General features: G+C 36.3%; 1 protein-coding gene across 2 annotated transcripts; it reads left to right on the forward strand.

Moving 5' to 3' along the window:
- Positions 1-1653: 1653 nt before the first annotated feature.
- On the forward strand, positions 1654-23624 carry TYRP1 (tyrosinase related protein 1). Of its 2 annotated transcripts, none has more exons than XM_070495702.1 (8): positions 1654-1795; positions 2226-2696; positions 3834-4156; positions 7173-7377; positions 10979-11146; positions 12851-13030; positions 17556-17702; positions 23443-23624. In XM_070495702.1, the coding sequence occupies exons 2-8, from the start codon at positions 2312-2314 to the stop codon at positions 23481-23483; spliced, it is 1449 nt and encodes a 482-aa protein (XP_070351803.1). In that variant the 5' UTR covers positions 1654-1795; positions 2226-2311; the 3' UTR covers positions 23484-23624. The 2 variants fall into 2 exon arrangements, with proteins under 2 accessions (XP_070351803.1, XP_014699015.3); XM_014843529.3 differs by lacking the exon at positions 23443-23624 and adding an exon at positions 18565-19666.
- Positions 23625-25437: the final 1813 nt, after the last annotated feature.

The following is a 25437-nucleotide window of genomic DNA, read 5'->3' on the forward strand; positions in this document are numbered from 1 at the left end:
TTGCCACAGGCCAGCTGAGAGATAATGGTGGCTCCAAGTTAGACTCTGTTAGACCAGCTGATGAATGAAGTTTGCATGAAACAAAGAGGAAGAAACAATGACTTCTGTGTGCTGGTTTTTTTCCTAAGCAATGGGATGAACAGTGATTCCATTTTCTGAGAAGGGAAGGACTAAGGAACACGTTTTATAAATGTCTGATGAACCTCTTAGATGTCTAAGTGGACTTAGTGAGTGGGCAGTTAGACACGTAAGTCAGAACCTCTGGGGAGAGATTGTTATTAGAGTTATTAACTTGGGGTTCACCGGCTCACAGACGAATTCCATGTCACTGGATAAAGTCACCCTCAGTAATGATCTCCAAGGTGGGATTCTCACAATTTCCCAAAGGTTACACAAATCCATTAGGGTCCAGAAAGAAAATGTCACAACATCATTTTATATTTATTCTATATTTAGTTAATATTAATATTATGTGGTTTGACATGGTCCACATCAGTCATTTGTTTATCCTACTGCACTCGGGGTGTCCTGAGGTAACTGTGGGAATTGTACAACAAAGAGATGTAACAAGCAAAGTCTCATTTTTGCCTTGTTTTTTTTGCTTTCAACATAATGCGACATGCTGTAGTTTACTTATGTCTGCACACATGAATATATATGAGTAGATTATCTAGCTTTTAAAATAGCTTTTTAAAAAGAAATATCTTATTTTGGAATACTTTTAGATATACAGAAAAGTTGCACAGAAAACACAGTTTCCACGTGTCCTTCACACAGTTCCCCTAACGATAACATAGGTGACTTTAGTCCTTTGTCAAAACTAAGAAACCAACACTGGTACATTGCTACTAACTTTATTCAAGAGAGAATAATGATACTCTGCTTTGGGCCAGCAAGAAGTAAGACTAAAAAATCAAAAGAACCAAAAAGACTATCTAAATACCATCTTATATATTTTATTTTTCACAATTAACTTTGCCCTGAGCAGCTATGAAGCCATGAAACATTGGTTAATCACTGTATGAAGCCATTAAATTAGAAAGGCATTTAAAAGTAGTGTCATTGGCTTAAGATTGCTTGCAGAGAAAGTAGGAAACCAGAAACCATTTAGTGGTCATCTTCTAAACAACAGAAGTGGCAGTGACCCTGTGATGCTTCACCACAGGATGGACACCACTCCAATGGAGGTAAGGGAGGTGGGGTACCTAGCTGTCAACATCAGCAGGCACCATGGTAGCCAATGTCACGTGACTTGGTGTAATTATATCTGATGCCTTTTCTACTACAATTATTCTCTCTAGAAATTGTAAGAATGGAAGCATCTGTTTTTAAGCCCAAACACAATCAAAACCTACCATCAGGTATAAGCACCAGCCTCTATCACTAAGAAAAACTAAGTGATGCCGTTTCATCCTCTAAAGATATATTGCCGTAGGAAAAAATAAAATCTCTACAATGGAAACAAAAGTTCTCTTGTTTCTCTGACTTGTTGTATTCCAAATTAGTGCCTCTGACCTTTTCTTAAAATTTTAAGCATCACAAGGAAATCAGTGGGAAGGGAATCATGTGCTAACCAAGCACATACTTAGAGGGCAGAAAAACGCACTGAAGTGAAAGGGGATTAGTAAAGGCTGGAGAAGAGCACCGGCCCCTCCCAGTTTGGGTGAGCAGATTTGGGATTAGTTATCAGACAGAAATCCACATGTAATTAACAGCTCTGACATCAGGGGACAAGCAAATATAAGACACTCAGCTCTCAGAGAGGTTCCACAGACAATCCCCTCAGGAGTTCAAGGTACGGGAGAGAAGCTCTCTGGGGAGTGGGTGGTCTCCCGCCAAAACTCCACTGAGAAGGGGGGACTTTAAATCATGGAAATTAACTTCCTGGAAATCTGCTCCCAATTCTTTCAGCTCCTTGGTTAAGTGTAATTAATGCTGGTGACCTGCTAATGAGTGCTTTTGATAAATGACATCCAGGATAAGTTTTTTTTACATATAAATAGAAATTAAAAATGAAGAAAACTAAATGAATAGGACAGGGGATTTAATTATGTAGGTATTACATCTGTCGAATTTTTAAAGGTAAATTACTATTTTTATTATTTGCTGGAAATATCATTTTACAGAGATGAAAAGCATTTTGAAGGTGGGTTGAGAAGGGCTTATGCCATTTATAAAAGTACAAAAAAAACTTGCATTATTCTATTTTGTTTTCTCCTTTTCAGCTTGATTTTTATCTATGAGCCTCAGTCAGTCTCTTCACAAACGGCTGTGAACCAGAGCCTTGTCCTGCACGTTTGCTTCAAGCAGAATGAAAGCTCATAAACTCCTCTCTCTGGGATACCTCTTCTTGCCCCCGCTTTTTTTTCAGCAAGCCTGGGCTCAATTCCCGAGAGAGTGTGCCACCGTTGAAGCTTTGAAAAATGGTGTGTGTTGCCCAGACCTGAGTCCTCTGTCTGGGCCTGGGACCGACCGCTGTGGCTCCTCCTCAGGGAGAGGCCTGTGTGAGGCAGTGACTGTAGACTCCCGACCTCACAGCCACCATTATCCCCACGATGGCAGAGACGATCGTGAGGCCTGGCCCACACGCTTCTTCAATAGGACATGCCACTGCAATGGCAACTTCTCAGGGCACAACTGTGGGACTTGCCGTCCTGGATGGAGAGGAGCTGCCTGTGACCAGAGAGTTCTCACAGGTAAGTGAGGATATGAATGGACACACAGTCCTGCAAGAGACTCAAAGCATTTAATAGAATCCTAAATCATCTGAGTGGGACGAACACCTGGAAATCATATATTCCAATTCTCACTTTTCACGGTTGAGGAAACTGAGGCATAGAGAGGCTCAGAAATTCACTCAGTTTAAAGAGTTGAGGTTGAAGCTCAAGTCTTCTGGCTATTTCCTTCCAAAACATCTGTCGAGCAACCACTATGTGCTAGGAACTGTGCTGGGTGTTTGTGACTAGACCTTCAGTAACTTCTCAAGGTAGTTATGTACACCATTGTAAGTGAGGTTCAGAAAGGTCAAATCCACATCGCTGGTACCGGGAAAACCCGGAACTCACCCTGAGATCTGTCCAGCTCTACTCCATGAGCTTCTTCCGCTCCCCTTGCTGACTCACGAAGACATTTCCCAGGGTGAAGATCAAGTTCAGCCATTTTAGATGATGAGCCTGGCCTGCAGCCTAAATAGCAATAAATAACAAAGCCTTAAAGGGTAACAGCCCGCAATACTTGATTTTTTTAACGTGCCAAACACAAGACGAGGGTTGAAGGGAACTTTTCTCAGGTCTTTATTTATGAGCCAGGCTCTGGTCTAATTGCTTTTTATGTGTGTGCTCTTTAATCTTTACAACTCTGTAAAACAGATATTATTTTTACATGCACTTCATAGATGAAAACTTGAGACTTAGAGAAATGCGTGCAGAGTCATAGAATAGGTCTCTTAACCACTATGTTTACCACATACCATGTTTTTGCAAGATTTTTGATATTAAAAAGGTAGCAAATTCCAAGATATATGCCAAAAATGAGCAAAATAAAGCCAACAGGATCACAGGATCATAGAATCCACAGTAAGATTAAAGAAAGCTAATAGGAATCCTAAAGTAAGGTGGAGAGAGAAAGAGAGCAAGGGAGATGAAAAGGGAGAGAAAGCAGGCCTGAAGAGCGATTTTAGGAAGGGATGTTTTTTAAAGTACAGAATGAGTTGAGCATATATGCAAATTATTACTAGTGGGTAAATAGGACATGGTGTTACAAGATGATTATGCTCATTCTCTACTCATCCCCACAAGGCAGATGTTTTCATGTTTGAATTTTGTATCCCAAAGTCAGGAGAAACCTTCTGGACTTAAGTACAGAGGAAAAGAACTACTTTGTCCGGGCCCTGGATATGGCAAAGCGCACAACTCACCCTCAGTTTGTCATTGCCACCAGGAGGTCAGAAGAAATATTGGGGCCAGATGGCGACACGCCACAATTTGAGAATGTTTCCATTTATAACTACTTTGTTTGGACACACTATTACTCAGTGAAGAAGACCTTCCTTGGGGCAGGTCAGGAAAGCTTTGGTGAAGTGGATTTCTCTCATGAAGGACCAGCTTTTCTCACATGGCACAGGTACCACCTACTGCAGCTGGAGAGAGACATGCAGGTATGCAGGACATGGTTCAGTTTTCAGACCCTTTGCAGACAAGGTGCCTTGTTTGTAAGTCGCATTGATTCACTGTGTTCTAAATGATCAAAACATGTGATGAGAAAGCAATTTCATGTTATTAATCTGCCTTTAACATTCTAAGTTTCTCCCTGTACTAATTATTTATTTATTAATTAATCTTCATCTTTTATGAGGTGAAAAGAAAGTAACATTAATAATGAGGAAGCCAACTGAAACATTTGTAGGTGTGAATTAAAGTGTTGGACATATTCTAGAGCTCTGTAACTGAAAAAAATGACTCAAATAGTTTGCAGCAAAAGAATCTCTTTCTATATGTCTTCCTTCTCAAATGTAAACCAATGCCCCCTCTTGGTTTAGATGAAGCAAGTGTCTATCTACTTCTCAGTTTTCAAAGTCCCAAATATATACCTCATCCTTCCAGTTAATAATTCTTTCTAATATGGTAGAGGGTTTAAATGCTGAAGAAACTTCCTTTCCATTCATATTGTCATATTTTCACTGAACACCATTTTTTTCCACACCCTCTACCACTTTGAGGCTTTCAAAAGAACTTATTAAAAACATCACATCAGTCAGACATCATTTTTACTTAAGAAGCATTGGCCTTTATTGGTATAAAGTGGATAGCAACCCAAACACAGTTATTTCCTGTTTATTTTTAAGCAGATGAGCTCAAAGCACATTCAAGTATCCATTAGCATACTCTAGTATTGTTTCTTTTACCAATTGCTGTTTCTCAAGAAAAGTATTGTGATTTTAAAATGAAATTTTAAATTATTAGCTTTCAAATAGGGAATCCACAAATTAAACCTGTTTTCTATGTGAAATAACGGCAGAGAATTCCTCCCACCCAAGTTAAAATCTAAAGATTAACCTAAGGATATCTCAAGATAGAAGAAAACATGTTTGGCTTCATTTATTGATTAGCAGTATGCTTGAGCCCCGCATTATGCCAAGAAAATAAATGGTTAGAAGAGAGAAAATTAATGCACTAAAATACAGAATAAAATATTTGTATGAAAGTAGTCTAGTCGTATGCAGTTTGAGAGTGATTAAATGAATTCATCTGATACTCTGAACTTCATATTTTATAGCTCTGGTTACAAGTAAGACATTCAGTAGATTCTGAGTAGATAAATCTGTCACTTGTAATCGACTCCAGATCTTCAAGCCTTCGAGACATTTTCCCATGGGCACATCAAAATGAAAGGGCAGGTGGAAAGTATCTAAAAGCTTCAATTTTGCCTGTGTAAACTTCAACCTCTATGACTTACTTTTTAAAACCCAAGAGCACAAGGGATCCAACAAATTACAATCTAAATGTAATGCACCGTGGAAATGCCACATGAATATGCTCCAGCTCCCAAATGTCAGTTACTGAACCACAAACTGACTCTTAATGATCCCTTGGAAGCTGTCACTAATTTTTGTGAACCAGAACAATAGCTTCTAAATGAGGACTTCCGATCTCTGGAGATCAATAACGAGATGCCTTGGAAAGCTTTTGACCCTCCAACACACCCCGAGGACCAGGAAATGCTTCCTAGAAAGAGTTTAAAGTCAAAAAGCAGAAATGAACTAACTGCATGCGAGGTGCGATAAAACAATCGCAATCCCTCCATTTAAATCCCGCACTCTAAATATAACTCTCAAAAGACGGAAAGGAATGCGAAATAACAAGTACAATAAATATATGCTTTAAGGAACCCAATAAAATAAGCATGTGATCTTGAGTCCAGCATTTTTAAAATTGTTGAGGTCAGCTGTAAATGGAAACTAGGCCTCTGGTCTGAAGAACAGCGTGCACAAAGAAATATTCTGCTTCATTTTGCATTTCCTGTCTGTATGAGTTTTGGGCAGAAGCTTGAGTCTTAATAGTTTAGATTTTGAAGTAGGGGTCTCTAAGTAAAACACCTTTAGTGCCCAGGCAGATGAGGTCAATATGAAAGAGCCTGTGGCCAAACCAGAATCTAAATGCCTAAAGTCCTTCAAGTTAAATTCAAAAACAAAAAGGAGGGGCCAGTCTGGTAGTGTGCTAGTTAAGTTCCCTCACTTGGCTTCAGTGGCCCAGGGTTCACAGGTTCAGATCCCAGGCACAGACCTACACACCATTCATCAAGCCATGCTGTGGTGGCATCCCACATACAAAATAGAGGAAGATTGGCACAGATGGTAGTTCAGGGACAATCTTCCTCAAGCAAAAAGAGGACGATTGGAGCAACAGATATTAGCTCAGGGCCAGTATTTCTCAAAAAGAAAAAAAGCACCATCCATGTTACAAATTTCACATCTGGATCTGGTTCCAGACCAAGGGCTAGTGATGCCTGAATTAGAGATAGGAAAACAAAAGGAGGTAGAATTGTCATAGAGTAGAAGTTATTATTGATAATTTTTGGTATAATCAATAGAAATGTAATTACCTCCCTAACAAAGAAAAGGAAGGGGGCCAGCCTCGTGGCTCAGTGGTTAAGTTGGTTAAGTTTGCACATTCTGCTTCTGCGGCCCAGGGTTCGCCAGTTCAGATCCCAAGTATGGACATGGCACCGCTTGGCAAGCCATGCTGTGGTAGGCATCCCACATATAAAGTAGAGGACGATGGATACGAATGTTAGCTCAGAGCCAGTCTTCCTCAGCAAAAAGAGGAGGATTGGCAGCAGATGTTAACTCAAGGCTAATCTTCCTCAAGAAAAAAAAAAGAAAGAAAGAAAAGGAAGACCTTTTGTTCCCCACCCCCAAAATCATTTGGAGAAGCTTCCATATAATGAGTTGAATTTCATTCCCTCTAGTGTCTAAGTAACTCCTTGTAGTAAATTAGAAGCTTTGTTAAATAAGGTATTTAAGTCCTCCGACCCCTCAGACACCACCGATAAACTAACTGGTTCCAAAGTGGCTGAAGAAAGCTAATAGAAATAGACTGCCAGGGAGTAAACCAAGCAAAGAGGGAGAATTTTCAACAAAAGCAGAGAATGCTAACAGAGTTTCTGTGATCTAGGAAATGTTGCAGGATCCTTCTTTCTCCCTTCCTTACTGGAATTTTGCGACCGGGAGGAACATCTGTGACATTTGCACCGATGACTTGATGGGCTCGAGAAGCAACTTTGATTCCAGTCTTATCAGCCCGAACTCTGTGTTTTCTCAATGGCGAGTGGTCTGCGAATCTTTGGAAGATTATGATACCCTGGGAACCCTTTGTAACAGTAAGTTTCAAGTGACACCTAGGATTCAGAATTAGATAAAGAGATTAAAGGTGCTGCCTGAAGGCTCTTCATTCTACTGACTTCATACTAAAACCTACTTTTATTATAGAGAATCAATGTACAGATATTCACTGAACAACCAGGATACTCAAGGCAATCTCTAAGGTGTTGCACGGGAAACAGAAAGTGCCAATACATTTTTATGTTGCTTTTCTTGAGCAATTGGGTCAGTGCATTTCTCCCTTTCTTATTCAGAAATGTCTAGTTGTATAAATTAATCCTCTTAGTACACTTCACACTGCTTAGTAGTCATGTGCCTTGTGCTGGAATTTCACAGAAAACGTTTCCCTAGGAAATCTGAAATATGCAGAAAGAGTTGGAAGGGCCCTTAGAGTAAAAAATTATTATAATAGTAATAATTATTAATACGTTATAATTATTATTATATTATTATTCTGTTAATCTTGTCAGAGGGCTAAAAACCAAAAGGTGATATGGAGGATCCCTTTAAGAAAAGGAAGACACTGTAAGAAGACGTCTGCCAGCTGGCTGCTTTTCAGCTCTCTCAGTGTGAACACAGAGAATGCTTAACCAGTTGTCCTAGAATCTTTTCTCCAAAGATCGAAACACCACCTCAGCCATAGGTCAAGTTTCTGGTTGAAACTTGTGGATCTGTTCCAGAGTTTTTATTCTCTTCCTTGGATCATATTATTATCTGTCCTTGTGCTACTAACACAAGGTCTTAATTATCAGAATCTCACTCTCCCATCTTATTTTTCTTCCTCAGGCATGTCTGGCTACTTTGAACTTTTGTTCTTCCATATAAAAACTAGAATTATGGGCATTTAATCTACTATTATATTCACAGCATATTTATTCTGCATATACTCTTTTAAGCATCAAATATTAAATTATTTTGTAAACTTAAAAAGAGAATATTATAAATGGAACAAAGGAATTAGATAGATTTTTTTCACCGTTAGAAGATTATTTAGCTGTGTACAGGTATAAGAGAAGTGATAGTGTATGAAATTTTCTTCCATAGAGGTGTACAAATTAGAATAAATGTTTATTTGTTTGGCATGCTGAATGAGCAGTCCCACATTGTGGCAGGGAAATGAAATCGATGCTCAAGACATCTTTAGATGCCAAAACATTTCTCTCTTTCTGACCAGGCTATTGTATTTTGGCCTAGGAGTTTTCCAGACATTTTCCAATTACCCTGATGATTGGATACCAAAATACAGCACAATTTAAATGAGTAAGCTAAATTATAGCATAGAAGAGAAGAAGAAAGGGGAGGAGATTTTGTTTTCATCACAATTTTTCTTGTCAACTCACATAACACGTCTCATAACTCAGACACACAGTTTCTTGAAAAGTTGAAGTTACACATATTTTAGGTGAAACAAATTTCAAGATTATCCCTTGCCTTAGTTTGAGATATAAATGCCAAGCATTTTATTTATTAGGCCAATGAAAGAAAAAGGAAGCTAACATTTTATTGAACACATATTATATATCTGATACGGTGCCGAACACTTTAATATGATATCTTATTTAATCCTCATAGCAATTCCTCCCTCCCTCTACTGGTCTTCTTGGATGAAATTATCCATTCCTTTGGTTCCATTGATCATCTTTAACAGGACACCTTGTACATACATGTGCATCTTTAGACCAACCTTCCTTAGATATTCTATGCCTATGTTTTCATATGGTTCTTGCACAGGAGCTCTCCAATACTCCATTAATGCACCAAACTCAGTATATTGAAAGAGTGAATTATTGACGGCTAACATTCTGCCAGCCACTAAAATATCATCTTTGATTCATCATATAAAAAATATTGTTCTTTCTTTACAATATCTCTCAAATCTACTTTCGCTTCCAGATACTCAGAACTTTTCATTCTTTCCTGCATGGAAATTCCACAGGGCTCCAGTCCTTAGGATGTTAGGTGCAGTGACAGATGTTGTTCATGTGCAAACAAATTTAAAAATCACTGGGTTAAAATTAAGCTGGTTTATCTAGTTTCTTTACTATCAGAATTCTGTGCTATGAAACTCCATGAGGGAAAATTTGGATGTAGTGTTTTCAAAACTCATGTAATCAATACATTTTCTCCCTGAACAGTAATCCCCAAAACACCAGCTTGAATTGATAGTTTAGCCAATGCTGTCTGAAGGTTTTGATGACAATGTACACCTAAAAAGTGCATACACGCTTTGCAGTCTCAATATAGGAATCTGCTTTATTTTTATATTATAAAAATACAGTTAGCCATGCTAATCCATCAGGTATCAATCCTTATGTTAATTATAAAGCATAGACCATAGGAATTTTTATGAATGAGGTAAAGTGAATATGAGTAGATGTTGTAATATTCTCTCTCCCACCCCAGTGGATTATTCTGCATGTCCCCTCTAGGATGCAAACACTCACAAACACTCCTCACTGGACACCACTGAGGCAGACTAATTACTGCAAAGTGCTCCTAACCAATCTCCTCTCCTCCCACCTACTTAAGACTCCTCCCCACTTCCTAATGAATTAAATACAACTTTCTCCATGTTGCTTTTTGACTTCTTCACAATAAGGGTCTGGTTTAGCTTCCCACCTTTCACACCGTCCACCAGTCTCTTACACTGCCACACACCCCAGGCAAGCAGTGCCCCAAACGGGCCCTCTTTTACAGCCAACATGATCTATTCCATATAACAACATACACCAAACAACTATGTAGCATCTATCATATGCCAGGCACTGTACTAAGACTGGGGGATATACCGGTGAGCAAGAACAGATAGAGTTTTGCTCTCATGGGGCTTATATTATAAATAGAAGAAATTTTATCATCTCTTCTTATTACCTCTCTGCCTAAAACGTTTGACTTGTAAAATTCGTCCTATTTCACCTATGGAAATTCTCCTCAGTCCTCCAGGGCTCTTTCTGGAGCCACTCAACCGGGAAGGATTGATATCTTTCTCTCTCTCCTGACCTCCCTCCCTTAAGGCATCTATCATACTATCCCCAGTATCACAACCGTTTGTTTACCTGTTTGTCTTACTGCCCTTCAAAAATTTAATTATTTGTGACATTACTTGCTGAAAAATACGTGTTGATTGAGATATACACCGCTTCCCAAAGAGATTGCAGGTTGTTTTTCTTTATTTTTCTGAAGGCTTGAAACAGAGCATTTGAGTACAAAATTTCATATATGTGTGAAATATCGATTTCAGTGTGGAATTTAGGTTATGGAGGTTATTTTGGCAAAGTTCAATTTTCCATGGAATATACATTTTAATACATTCCTGTGAAAGAAGCATATGTTGATTTAGCAAATACCAAGCCCTCTGTTATTGTGATCACTTTTTTCTTCAGATGATTTTATGTATCACATATCTACTCTTCTCACAGAAGTTGGACATGATAACTTAGATTTTCTCACTTTAATGCCTCTAAATAAGCATTTTTAAATTTTCTCTTCTAGCAAGAAGAACCTGTCTTTCCGTTTTGATGCTATGTATAAAATTTTAAAGAGAAACGATAAGATCTTTAAACATTCTGTAAACGTATGCATACCCCATCTTTCTCCTAGGCACTGAAGGTGGGCCAATTAGGAGAAACCCAGCTGGAAATGTGGCTAGACCAATGGTGCAACGTCTTCCTGAACCACAGGATGTCGCTCAGTGCTTGGAAGTTGGGTTATTTGACACACCTCCTTTTTATTCCAATTCTACAAACAGTTTCCGAAACACAGTGGAAGGCAAGTAAATAAAATCTGTTCTTTGAATTGGCCTAGTTATAACAGAAAACTGAAGTAATATTCAAATTCAGATCTCCTTGAAAAATCTTTAAATGCCATATTGATCCTGTGAGTTTATGTGAATGGCACTGCCTGTTGTGATGTAGTGACAATTCTCTGCTCACAAGAAGAGATTTCTTAAAAGAAAGTGTCAGAATGAAACTCTTTTTAATTATCAGAGGAGAAGCCCTGGGAAATTACTCCCCAATCTCTTAAGTACCTAAATGTATTTAAACTCAAATTTCTGGTAGGTTGTTGTCTGATGTGTGTTTAATTATATCATATTCTAGTATAGGCAAATACTATTCAAGACTTTGAGAGCTTATTAAAATTTTTTCCTAAAAAAAAGAATAACAATAAAAAATTCTGAAAGATTTGTTGACAACCAATAAAGCCTGATTTGAGCAAATGTTTTATTTAGGTCTTTATTGTCCTATTATCTTTTTTAAGGTCTATAAAAATTCAAACTAGCATCTAGTGACATTTAATTTGGTTTTCGTTATTTAATTCAACGTGTTTTAAAGCTGAAACTGAGGTCCAAAGAAGCGAAATGAATTTCCCAAGATATTCAGCTGGTTAGTAACAGAGCACAGATTCAAATCCAAATTTTCTAAGTCCGGTGTCTTTATACAATAAATTGTGACACCTCTAAAACATGCTTCATACATATTTTAAAGTTTTAAAAGAAAAGAATCACATTTAACTTTATTATAAACTTCTTATTGTCAAAATTCACCTTAAATATAGCATTGTACATGTTAGACCCTCCTCTGGAAAAAAATGGGAAGAGATCTCTCTGTCCCCATGATCTGAGATACTTGATGTATAAGTATGATAATTATTTTCAATTTTCTCCCCTTTCATCATCCTTCTATTTTTGTTTGTGATCTTCATCTTCTCCCTAATATATGTATACATGATATATATAATATGGGAATATATATGGGAAATATATATTTTGTATGATCTATATGAGATATGTATAATATGTGTATTATATAATATGGGGATATATAATATATGTGAAATGTATAATATACAATATGGAAAATATACATATGAAAACACATATGGAATAGAGATCATTATCAGAAGTTCTATAAATGTTCTGACAGCAGGCTTTCCAGATGTTTAAAATTAGTACAGAGATGGTAAGAAAGCTCTGAGAAATCGTAATTTCTCCACAAAAATAGCTTTTCAAAAATAAACATGCTGACATTCGCTCAAAAGGAATAAGGTAAGAAACTAAAGTAACATCTGGCAATTTAAGTTCCAGGACAATGAGAGTGGTACTCTCCCAATTGCGTCAGCAGTTTCTAGTAGAAGCTGGAGATTTCCACTATCTCTAATTCCGTGTAAACTAATGTTTGCTGTGTCAAAATAGAGTGTTCTATATATTTTTACCTGTATCATTTGCAGGTCACTATTTTTAACCTGGAAGCTACATTTAGAATGTCACGCCACTAGCTTAAAACTAGCCTAGCTCTGGGTATAGCAAACAAATATCACCACATAGGTACAGAGGATCAGGGCTATTATATTAACGTAAAAATTGGCCTGACAAGCTCAGGAAAAATCGTTTCCCAATATAATCACTACTGTTGACTTGAAAAGTAAGATATTTGTAATGGTTTTTATTATTCTCATCCTTATTTTTATATCTAGGTTACAGTGATCCCAAGGGAAAGTATGACCCTGCTGTTCGAAGCCTTCACAATTTGGCTCATCTATTTCTGAATGGAACAGGGGGACAAACCCATTTATCTCCAAATGATCCTATTTTTGTCCTCCTGCATACTTTCACCGATGCAGTCTTTGATGAATGGCTGAGGAGGTACAATGCTGGTGAGATACTTTCATATGCTTTTTGCAGGCTCAGCAAAGGAGATTGTTCCAATGGCAGAGCTGTCACTGCAGACTAAGCACTTGACACACACAAACTACACTTCAAAATGAGGATAAAATAGCCATAATATCTAACCATTTCCAAATATTCCAAACCACTTTGAAAATGCAGACCGACGTCTCTCAGAATAGTTACTATAAGATGATATTTACTAGCATTTGCTAGGACTAAGCAGGTAATCCCTTCTGACTTTCACTATGTAAAGATAACTACTAAGTATCCCAAATTTCTCTTCCTTGTATCTTCCAATGAACATTCTCATTGTTTTTTAGTACGAATGGGAAAAACTTACAAGACCTCTTCTTTGATAGCCCAAAAGACAAGAAATTATACTCACAATCCACAGTTTCGATTTTTATTACTTTTGGCTTCTCACAAATGGAAATTTTATTCAACTCGCAAAGTTAATGTTGGTTTTTATATCACACCATAGAAAATCTCTTTCAAGTTCATTTTAATGCATTCTTTAAAATATTATTTAAAAGGCTACTTTCTCTTCACTTCTATTCAGCTGAGAGGCTCACATTACTTTTCAATGAATATTCTTCTACTGATTAAAACATCATAAATTTTCATATTTTAAAAATGTTCTAAATTTTGGCTTCTGTGCCCTTACTTCGTCATGCACATAAAATAATATTGGAGATTAACTATCTATTGATTTATCTAACCAATTCAGCCAGTTCCCCTATGTGTGTGTGTGTGTTTGTGTGTAGCAGAAGCCTCTAATCCAACCTGATTAGGACCATTAATTGATGAGTTGGTCAAAATAGTTTGTTCCATCAATCAGTTAATCAATTGATTAATTGATTAAAGAAAACCAATTAAAAAACAAATACCTTCCATATAAGTATTCACTTATCAATCTGTTATGAATTCACTGATGGGAATTCCACCTCATTTTCATGTGTACTTACATACATACATACAGCCATAATGAATTATCTACAATTTATAGTGTCCATTCCTTGAAAGCAAAACAAGAAATTTGCAGCCCTTGAGAGGAAATCTGAGTTCAGTATTATTCTTTATTTTCATAATGCTTCCCTAACCCTTTACAATCATATTGCCCCCTCCTAAGTCTATAGTAATATTTCAGCCATTCATTTTTAACAAATCTTTCCAAAGCATTCAATTTATTTCTTATAAAAATGACATGCCTCTCTTTTTACAATCATAGTTATCACTTTATGTTTAGCTGGATTACTTTTATTACCATAACAAATAAGCTAGAATTAACAGGTTTAGGAATGAACAAAACAAACTTTGTTAAATATACACTTCTTGGAACTAGACAGCAACGTACAAGTTGTAGTTGTTCCACCATAACAATGCCATGGATAATAGTTTTTCAGAGGAAATGGAGAATCTTGGGTAATCTGGCAAGTCTCTTAAGTGGAGATTTCTTTCAACTATGAAAATGTTTATTCCTTGCCCTTACATATCTTGATTGAAAATATCATTATTTCAAGTTCCTAATAATTTGTTCAAAGTTCTCCAGATCTTAATATAAAGGCCATTGATGAACCAGAAAAATACCTTTTTCATTGTTATTTCCCTCCTACTCCCTTTTTTGTATTATATGTAGCATAAGGTCTCTCAGTGACCTGGATAGGAGGGAAGGAGGGAGAAGTCCCATAAATTAAAAGTAGAGAACTAACCTGCAGCACATTTCTGATAAAATGTGGCCATAAATTTACAGGACAAGCCAATGTAAACACTTATCAATTGCATGAAAGCTAAACTCAGTTAGTCACCTTCTTAAATATTCCATGCACCTGGGAAAACAATGTCACAGAACAACTATGTTAGGAAGAAAAAGAAAAATTGGAAGAATTTCTAAAATTATCCATATAGCAGAAGTCTTTGTTGAAAATAAGTCTAGGAGTGGAGGATGGAATTATTTTTCAAAATGTATCAAAAGGTTTTTATAGATATAGAAGGCTCTTCAAAAATCATAGAATTATAGAATTGTTAGGATCGGCATGGAACGATTGTTACATTTTACAACTGAAGGAAATTACAGTCATTCACATGGCGATGTCCATTACAGAATCCTCTAATTAGACATAAGAGACAGTACAATGTAGAACATCCAAACTCTATGTAAAATGATGTTAACTCCCATTCACTAACATCTTGTGTCATGTACATATTTAATTCAACTCCCTTTTTTTTCCAACTGAAAATCACGTGAATTAAATTTTAAACATAGTAGCCTGGAAATTCAGTACATTTTTCAGAAGAAGCAGTTTATACTTTTCTCAGAGCAATCACAACTTTACGTCTTATGCCCTGATAGAAAGGAAGTAATCATACACTCACACTTAAATCCTTCGACAAATATTATTTGATCCTTTATCTTGGCTGCTGTGAATAATGCTTCAACGAAAATGGGAGTGCAGATATCTCTTCGACATACTGATTTCATTTCCTTTGGATATACATCCATAGGGATTGCTGGATCATATTCTAGTTCTATTTTTAATCCTCCATAATACTCTCCATAATGGCTGGAGCAATTCCCACCAACAGTGCACAAGGGTTTCCTTTTCTCCACACCCTCACCAACACTTGTTATCTCTTGTCTTTTTGATAATAGCCATCCAAACAGGTGTGAGGTGATATCCCACTGTGATTTTGATCTGCATTTTCTAATGATTAGTGATGTTGAGCACCTTTTCACATGCCTGTTGGCCATTTGTAAATCATCACATTGTACACTTTAAATATATACAATTTTTATTTGTCAATTATGCATCAATAAAGCTAAAAAAATATTATTTGGGCATTTACTATTTCCTAGGCAGTATTCTAGGTATCAGAAATACAGTAGCATACAAAACACACAAAAATATTTTCCCTCCTGGAACTTTTGTACCTGTTGGTAGGATTGACAATAAACATATGTAAATAAATATATAGTATGTTAGATGGGGGGAAGTGTTTGTAGATAAATAAAACAAGGAAAGGGGATAGGGAATACAGTGTATTCTCTCTCAAGACAAAGGAGCCCACTGTGGGGAGCAGAGTGGGGAGTGGGAAGAGAATGGAAGGAGATAACATGGTCAGAGAGATAACAGGTGGCAGATTCTGAAGAAGAGAGATGGAGGAGGCGCTTAAGGGTCTTACATAGAGCAGTTACATGACAAACCAATTGTGATTGTTATTTTTACTATTATTCCTTCATTCTTTTTAATGGACATAACTTTCTCTTTCACTCTGGGTTGAGGCTGATCAAGTTAGGATTCAGTAGAAAGGTGAAATGGGAAGTTTAAAAAATTATCTAAGCTATTAACTTTAACATCTAGTTTTAATAAATAATTAACACAATACACCAAAATGTGAGTTCCATGCGGGCAGAAATTTTGTCTGTTCTGTTCAGTGCTGTAGCCACCGTGCCTAGACCAGTGCCTGGCGCTAGTAGGGGCTCAACAGATTTTAATAGATAAATACTCAAATAGCATTAATACATAGTAAATTTAAAGTCACTAAATTTTAAAGTTACAAAAATATGAATACTACATGCCATTTCTATTATCAATTGTTCATCAAAGTAGATGTTCCAACACTCTTCTGTGCTTCACAACATCACAATGACTATGCAGGTAATACACTTCTTGCAAACAGAAAAAATAATACTTTGCTAGCTTTCTCACATATTCCAACTCTTCTAAATATATCCCCACTAATTCCTGCCCAAGCCCACTTCCAACTCTGGTTTTGTGACATTCCATTTGGCATTCAATTGAACCAACAAAAATATAGAACAACAACAAAAAAGAACAATCTTTTGCCACAAAAGGCGTTATCACTCCTTTTATCCCTGATGACAGAAACTTACTAATATAAATGCCTGTGACTTGTATTTAAGTAGAAAGAGAGGCGGCAAGAAGCAATAGGATTCTAGAACTTGATTCAAAATTTTAAGTGTTTTTTGCTAACCAAGTAAAACCTGGGAATAAATAAATATTTATTTCTCTAAAAGTAAACAGGAAAAATGAAAAATGCTAAACAAAAATATTCATAGTCAAGGACAAACCTCCATTAGACACATCTTCTCTCAAATTTAAATTATAGATGATGCTACAGCAAACTACAGGTTCATCTTTTCCTTATCTTTGAAAAATAAGCTTAATGAATTTTATTCAAATTAGTTTTGGTAATTTAAAAGTAAAACAATTAATGATCATCATAGATGATAAAATACTAAAACTTCCTTGCTTTTCAACTTCCTTTTCCGCTTAGATGATACCTTAGAGCTGTACTCAAAGCGTTTGAACTCCGTTTTATCAATTCCCTGTTCTGTTGTAGTGAAACTTTTTTTATGTCTTTATTCAGTGTAAAATATGAAAGATGATTTTAATATTATCCTTGAATATTTTGGGTCACCTTCAGAACATACTAATGTGTTAATACTAACTTTATTATGTCTCTTAACAAGGCATGTTTGACATATTTTAGATATATCCACATTTCCACTGGAAAATGCTCCCATTGGACATAATAGACAATACAATATGGTGCCATTCTGGCCTCCAATTACCAATGTGGAAATGTTTGTCACTGCTCCAGACAACCTGGGATATACTTACGAAGTTCAATGGCCAGGTGAGTATTGAAGATATTTTTACAGTGAAAATTTCCAAAAGCAAATTTGTTACCTTTAAAGAAAAGTAATCACAGCATTCCTGAGGTTTACATTTTCTGCTTGGATTTAGAAACTTTCACTCAGATTTTTATTTGGGGATAAAGAGAGTGAATTTAACATTTGTTGAGAGCCCATTCTGACCCAGTATTGAGCTAATTATATAGCACACCAGCTCATTTAATCCTTACAACCCTCTGAAGTGAGTATTATAATCCTCATTTTTATAAATAAGGAAGGTGAGGCTTAGAGAGGGTAATTATCAAAGATGACATTTCTAGTAAATAGAGAGAATGAGTTTTGAGCTTAAACCTGTTTAATATGTCCCAATTTTTCTACTACATAATGTTGCTTGCATTTATTTATCCTAAAAAAAATTAAAGATGTGGTGAGATTCTCTGAGCTGTTTTTCTTGAGATTTTGAAATTCAAAACTTTTTTGTTTAATTTGAAATCTCTTTTTCAACAAAGGCGGTAGGGTACAGTGGAAGAGCAGACGATTTAGATTCTGAAAGACCTAGGCCCCAAAACCAACGCTACTGCCTACTAACCAGTGACCTTGGGCAACTGACTCAAATTCTGAGCCATTATTTCCTTATTTTTAGAACGGAAATAATAATAACCATCCCAGAAGGGTCCACTCCTTATGAGGAATTAAAAAGTGCCCTTCATGATGACAGGTGCTATAACAGGCAATGTGGCCAATAAAATTAAATATGAGGATTTCTGTAAAGTGCCTGGAACAGTGCCTAAATTTAGGGTATCTAGTTTTTGGTGGAAACTCTTTTACTATTTATGTTTTGCTCTCATTTTATTTTTCTAACAGGTCGGAATTTCAGTATTTCTGAGATCGTTACCATAGCAGTAGTTGCTGCGTTATTAGTGGTTGCAGTCATTTTTGTGGGCGCTTCTTGTCTGATTCATGCCAGAAGCAACAGGGATGAAGCAAATCAGCCTCTCCTCACTGATCGTTATCAACACTACGCTGCAGAATATGAAAAACTCCCGGATCCTAATCAGTCTATGGTCTAACAATAAATGGTTTATTCTCTTAGGCATTAGTATCACAAAACCACTAGGTTGAAAAATAATAGAGTGAGTTACTAACTGTATTTTCTTTCACTCTCTTACTTTCTTCCTTATGCATGCACATGTTAAAATTTAAGCTCCAGGTATTATTTTCCAGAACTGAGAAGGGTCATAGTCTTTGCAAAAGGATCTATTTTTCAGCTCTTTTTAAACCAGTAGGTTGCACCAACTCCACAGTATTTAAGCAGATAGCATGAAGATTTTTGTCACGTTTTAAAGGTCAACTATATAACAAGGTACATAATCTGCTGTGCTTTGTCTATGTGTAAAGACAAATCATGATTGCTGGTAAATCCCTGATTAAAATACATGAGTAGGCACTTCTACAATGTTAAAATGTAAATACATTTCCATCCACTGACATTGACCAACAGACATAAAGTAAGCCACATCTATTAGTTAAAATAAATTATGTGGAGTTATAAATGGGATCCCAATTAACTTCTTCAAATTGGTCTTCCCCTTTGGTCATCAGCATATATTATTTTGTCTAAGGTTCAAGGTCACCACAAAAATCACAGTCTTTGTCACACTTTGGAGAGATAAAAGCTTCACTTTGTTTGAGAGACAGTTAGTATTGCCTACATTTGCCATTGTGTTCTCCTCTCTCTCAATTCACTGAGAAAGGAACTACCCTTGCATACATTTCACCTCTCAATTCTTCTTCTCACATCTTAGAGGTCCATAAAGGTGAGAATATGCAGCCCAGTACTCCACAAATAGCATTCAATTCATTGTGTTTAATTTGAATAGCATTCTCTTATCATTTAGCAGCCTTTTATGTAATTTCAAAATAAAATAATAAAATATTATTTCATTGGTCCCCTTTTTCTATGCAATTCTGCAAGAATGTCATTCTTTTTTTTCTCCCTATCTTCTAACATAAAGTATTTTTCTCTCTTTTTGACCTTATGGTATTGAAACAATATTTCCAATGAAGAATTCTATAGGCTAGTCACAGTGAACAAACATTTTAATTAATTGATGAAAATAAATAATAACAATAGTAATCATACACTATAGAAAATGGGTAGTCTGATATTCCCAACTCAATAAACAGAAACAAGATTAAAATTATATACACCCAATTGGTTACTGGGTTTCCTTACATTAAGCAATCTTAAAGCTATATACACAAGATAAACAGATAAAATGTGTTAGTGAAAGAGAATGCATCCAGCAATAGTATTTTTTTAGCTTTCGAAGAGCATTATTCAATTATCTTGGAATATGTTTTGATTTATTAAAATATTATATACTCACAGCTTTTCAGGTAAATTATTGTATACTGTAAGATTTCTTTTTATATAAACATCAATGAAACTAAGTTCCCCACTTCATATTTTTAGAGATTTACTCATCACTCATTTCATAAACATTTATTAAGCACATACTGGATTTCAGACATAGTTCAAGGTACTGTGGATTTGGGGAAGGGAAAGTCAGGAATGTAAAACTGAGAAGGTCACATTTGACGTGGGCTTCTAGGAATGCCAATGGATTTACCAAAATTAAGAGTACAGAAGGGCATTCCACACACAAGTGACAGCATGAGCAAAGTCACAGTAGTAGGTCCGTGTGGTTAGAGCATCGTTTTCGTGGAGGGAAGTAGAAAGATAAATTGGGAATAAAATCGGTGTCCTATGTGCAATCCTAAGAAATGTAGAATTTATTCCACAAATAAGAGGGAATACAGGAGAGTCACAAATAAAATGTGTTTTATAAAGATAACGGTGGTGATGATATTTGTAAATAATGTTAATTAAGAATGATTTGGAATGGTTAGAGTAGAAGAGCATAGTTAATATCAAATAATTCACAGGAGAAAGGAGGAGAGCCCGTCCCAAAACATAAGCATCAACTCTAAGAAATCCTAATTCTGAGAGAAAACTACACCCATTATCTTATCAATATAACTTTGATAATTTCTCCCGAAATGTGTTGCTTTATTTTTCTTTCATTCAAGGACTTCTTCCTAGTCATTTGACAGCTCTGTAAGATCTTATGAGTCATCTTAATTAGGTGACCATTACTCTCCCTATAATATGCCATATTAGTCACTGCTAATAAAACTCATTTGTAATCTTGGAGATTTTTCACTGTTCTCAGTCCTCTAGTTCTCTTATAAAACACAGTAAATGAAGTTTGTATGCACTCACTGGAAAGCACATTCCATACCACTTAAACCCATTCTTTCCCGCTACATAAGCACCCATTGCATGCCAATGCCACAAAGCGAGCTAAGCTGTATGGTCTAAAGAGAGTGATTAAAAATGCCCGATGGGACCTTCCTATACAATCAAAAATGAAAAGCTATTACTTTTGTGTCCCTCTGAAGTTATATCTTGTGTTCATTCCTAGAAACAGATTTCAGAGATAGTGCTCACTTACGGTTCCACGTAATCTTTAAAATTGAATGCAGGGAAAAAGATTTGGGCTATTAAAACAACTGTTCGAAGTTTGGTTATGAGACATTTGTTCTGAACTCAGTCTATGAATATTCAATAATGTTATGTATTTTGTCTTTTGCCATTTCCTAGTCAAAATTTTTATCAGCCAAGCAACCAATGGAATATAAAATTGGGCAGAGAGACCTAATATGTAACAGAAAAAAACCAAAAATTTTAAAAATATATTAATAAACCAAGAACAGAGCCTGAAATGAAAGAGAGGAGATTTAAAAGAAAAAATGCAAAATCTGGCACTTCAAAAGCATGACTGCAAAATTACAGGGTAGAGAAAGACAGGAACTAGCAAGATTCTTTACAAAATAACCAGGAGATTTTCGTGGATTTCAAGTTAAACATAAGCCCAGAGTGGAATGTGACCAGTAAAGGGAAAAAATGCTGTGTGATTGATAGAGGGGAAAAAAATACTGTGTGAATGCTAATGTATTGTGCTTCATTAATGCAGAAACAGAAATCTGTGGTGTTCGAGTCACATTCAGACTTTATTTTTCAACTTCAAGGTCACAGTTTAAGGGGAACGTTGACAAATAGGAACATGCCTCTTTATCTTTTAAGTGATACAATGATGCAATTACTATCCCAAGAAAGAAACTTGGAAGTCACTCTTGAATTCTACCATCTCTCTCAATCCTTGCAACCAGTTAATTAATAATTTTGCTAAAACAGTTAATATCTATTGACCACTATATCTTGAGCACTGAACCCATCATCTAAGCCAGTCGTTCTCAGTTGGAGGGCAATTTACCCCCAGGAGACATCTGCTACTGGCATCTAGCAGCTAGAGGCAGGGGTGCCGCTATATATCCTGCTATGCACAAAACAGCCCCACACATTGAAAACTTATCCAGCCCAAAATGTCAATAGTGCTGAGGTTAAGAAAACCTAATCTAAGGCTACAAGGATAAACAAGTTTCATAGTGCACATTAGTATCTAATAGGAGAGAACAACAAAAACCAATGGACTCTATTAAGAATGCATTATTTTCTCACAGAATAGGAAGTTTGAAAGGTAGAGAGCCCAGGGCAGCTAAGGCAGCCCGATGATACCTTCAAAGACTCAGGCTTTTTCTAACTTTTCTCCACCACCTTTAATGTGTGGTTTTTATCCTTTTATTTATACTGTCAGGGCTGCAAAATGGCTGCTATATCTCCAGAACTTGTATCCATCCCACACCAAAATTTCTCTTTTATTCAGAAACGGATATCCTCCCCAAATTTTCCCTATATCTCATGAGAAGCTTATCACAAGGCAAGGGAGCATAGAAAATTGAAGATGTTTTTGTTGGTGGTGGGTGCTTGGTTGGTTACTATCCTGAAGGATATCAGAATAGTAAGGGATAAGAGAGAATGAATTTGGGATTGTGGCAACTTGGAGTATTGCCATAACAATTAAACAAGCAAACAATCAAGATACTTCATAATTATAACAGGATGAAAGAAACACACAGTGTGCTTTCCTTAAAAAAAATCTGGGGGGGGTTATTTAATTTAGAAGAGTGAATAGAGAAGTTAAGCCAAAGAAGTGAAAATACCTGAAACCTAGAGGATGAGAAAATTGCTGAAAAAGTTAACTGAACAGGGCTATGATAAAAGCCAAGTCCTCATTATTCACAGCAGAATGTTTGAACATGCTACCTCTAAATTGTTTTAAAAGATAAGAAATAGAAGTTTAAATATACTATTTAAAAATAAGAAGGCAAAATCAGAAGAAGCAACTTGAAAAGCTGAAAATTATGGTATCCGGGAAGTGTGATTTGTGTGTGGGGAGGATGGAGGCAGAGGATCTTTTGAATTCTTCACGAACCTTGAGATTTTGAAAGGAAATTTCAAAGAAGAGAGTGACTCTTCTGGAAATCTCAGGAAATAATGATTGATTTCAAAATTTGTATCACTAAGCAGAAGTTTATTCTTAATTTTTCCCCTGTGAAACAGGAAATTTTAGACTTTTAATTTGGGGGAGATGGAAAAAAAGGACAATGAATAAAATCTGTCATAGCTTTCAAATAGAAACTGTTAGCAAAATGAGTGAGACCAGTTATTAATCAATTAGATTAAGTAAATTACCATGGAAATATACTTCTGTATTTTTTTATGTAGGCTTCAAACTACAGGCTTCTGACATGTCCTAAAATTTTCTTTCCTTCCAGTCTTCAGATTTAAACCAGAGTTTTATCAATATATCTGCTAAGAATTGAATAGAATATTACCACAAGATGGCAGCTTTGAACATATTTCAAAAAATGATTATGAACATCCAACGGCTCCAACTGAAATGAACAGTGAAGACATCTGCTATTCCTCTTCTGGTTAAAAAAATGTTTATGTGATATCTGAAGGCAATTTTTCATTTTGGTTAAAAATGGCTTGTGAGATTAGTAATCTCCACATGGGTGAAATTCCCAACCAAATAATAGTGACACAAATGTGTCTTCTTATTGACTAGAACTCTCTTGTATACATTACCCTCCTCCATCATGCTCGCTTATCATCAGGCCCTTCCGGGCCACAAAATGAAGAGTGAGTGGCACATCACCCAAATGGTTTCACGAACAATAGATGATTATGCCAGCATCAAAGACACTGATAATTTGTGACAAGGGTGAAAAGGGCTAGCCAGCTATGGGAATCCGCTCCATTGAGCCACTGAGACTACACATAATGAAATTCATTGTTAACTTTGTAAATATACACCAAAACTTTCAAAGAAAAACTGGCCTAATAGAAAGCTAAAAAAGTAATAATTCATTTTTAACTTACTTTGAAAAAATCCAACTTATAGAATAGTTGTAATAATACAATGAACTCCCACATACATTGCACCTAAATTTACCAGTTGTCAATATTTTGCAAATTTGCTTTGTCTTTCTATTTCCACATATACCTATGCACATATTATTAGTAATATTTTTCCCAAACAAGATTGAAAGTAAGTAGTGGATATCATGACCCTTTGTTGCTATTTCCATGTGTCTCCTAAGAAGAATGACATTCTCCTACATAACCACAATGCAGCTGTAAATTCAGGAAATTTAACATGGATACAATACTGTTTTCTAATATACAGTCCATACAAATTGTTCCAATTGTCCCAACAGAGTTCTTTGAGAAGTCTTTTTAAAAAAATAACCAATTTGAAAATAAACACTTTGAAGAAGAAATAAAAATAGTATGACATAAAAATATCAAAAACATAAGAAAAACTTATTTAACTCAAGTTGAGTAAAGCCAAGTAAACCCAAAGAGTAGAAAAGGGAGGGGGGACCTTCTATCAAATTTCCTAAAAAGAAAAAAAAAGAGGTCAACATCTGCTTGTGATAGGACCAACTTTGTATCCAAAAAGCCCTTGATTGACTTCACATTTCTTCCATTTATTAGCAATGCGCCATTGGGCAAGTTGCATTACTTCTCAAAGCCTCAGTTTTCTTATTTGTAAAATAAGGGTAGTTCTTAAAAAATAGGGATTTTTAGACCATTAAAAATGACATTGTACGGCAAGTACATCTCCCAATGCCTGGAATGTAGTAAGTGCTTAATAAATTTTAACTTTCATTCCTGGAATCGTGAAAACTCCAACAACCTCCTTAAAAAATGGTTTGGCAAAAAAGAATTTATGCTCCAAAGTTAAATCTCATGGTTCATGATGCCATGTTGCACACTGGTTTCCAACTGAACGCTCTCATCCCACCGCCATCGAGGGGCATGTCACAGCTAATTATCTGTCATCACGCCCTGTTGCATAGGCAGTACCTTGCCTGCTGCTGCTGGGACCTCGGTGCTGTCTGTTGATTCATTTGCATTGCCTCCTGAGTGTCTCTGCTGTGTATGGATCACACACAATGAAGCCCAGGGGCCAACTGGCAGGCCCATCTGAATTGTGGAACATATCTAAGGCCCCTCCTCATTACTTAGCGAGTAATGTGGGGGATGTTCGCTGGTTCACACACCCTGGCAATGTAAATGGTCATCTGCTGCCTCATCTGCTTTTCCGCGTCTGGGGTGCAGGACCAGATCGGCTGAGGAACTTTGCTAGCACTTATGCAAATAGCTATGGGAGCTCCTGGGTTTGGCAACATTTCCTTCAGAAGCCTCATTTGTGGCGGCACCGTCTGCCTCTTTTGTGCTTTCAGAGCTTTGTAAGGCGA

Source organism: Equus asinus, chromosome 23 (assembly GCF_041296235.1).
Source record: "Equus asinus isolate D_3611 breed Donkey chromosome 23, EquAss-T2T_v2, whole genome shotgun sequence".
In the NCBI taxonomy this organism is placed as follows: Eukaryota; Metazoa; Chordata; class Mammalia; order Perissodactyla; family Equidae; genus Equus; species Equus asinus.

Coding starts and splice junctions, on each gene's coding strand:
- TYRP1 (XM_014843529.3), top strand. CDS start 2,312: ATGAAAGCTCATAAACTCCTCTCTCTGGGATACCTCTTCTTGCCCCCG. Junction 11,147..12,850: donor TTTCCGAAACACAGTGGAAG/GCAAGTAAATAA, acceptor TTTTATATCTAG/GTTACAGTGATCCCAAGGGA. Junction 17,703..18,564: donor TTACGAAGTTCAATGGCCAG/GTGAGTATTGAA, acceptor TTTTTCTAACAG/GTCGGAATTTCAGTATTTCT.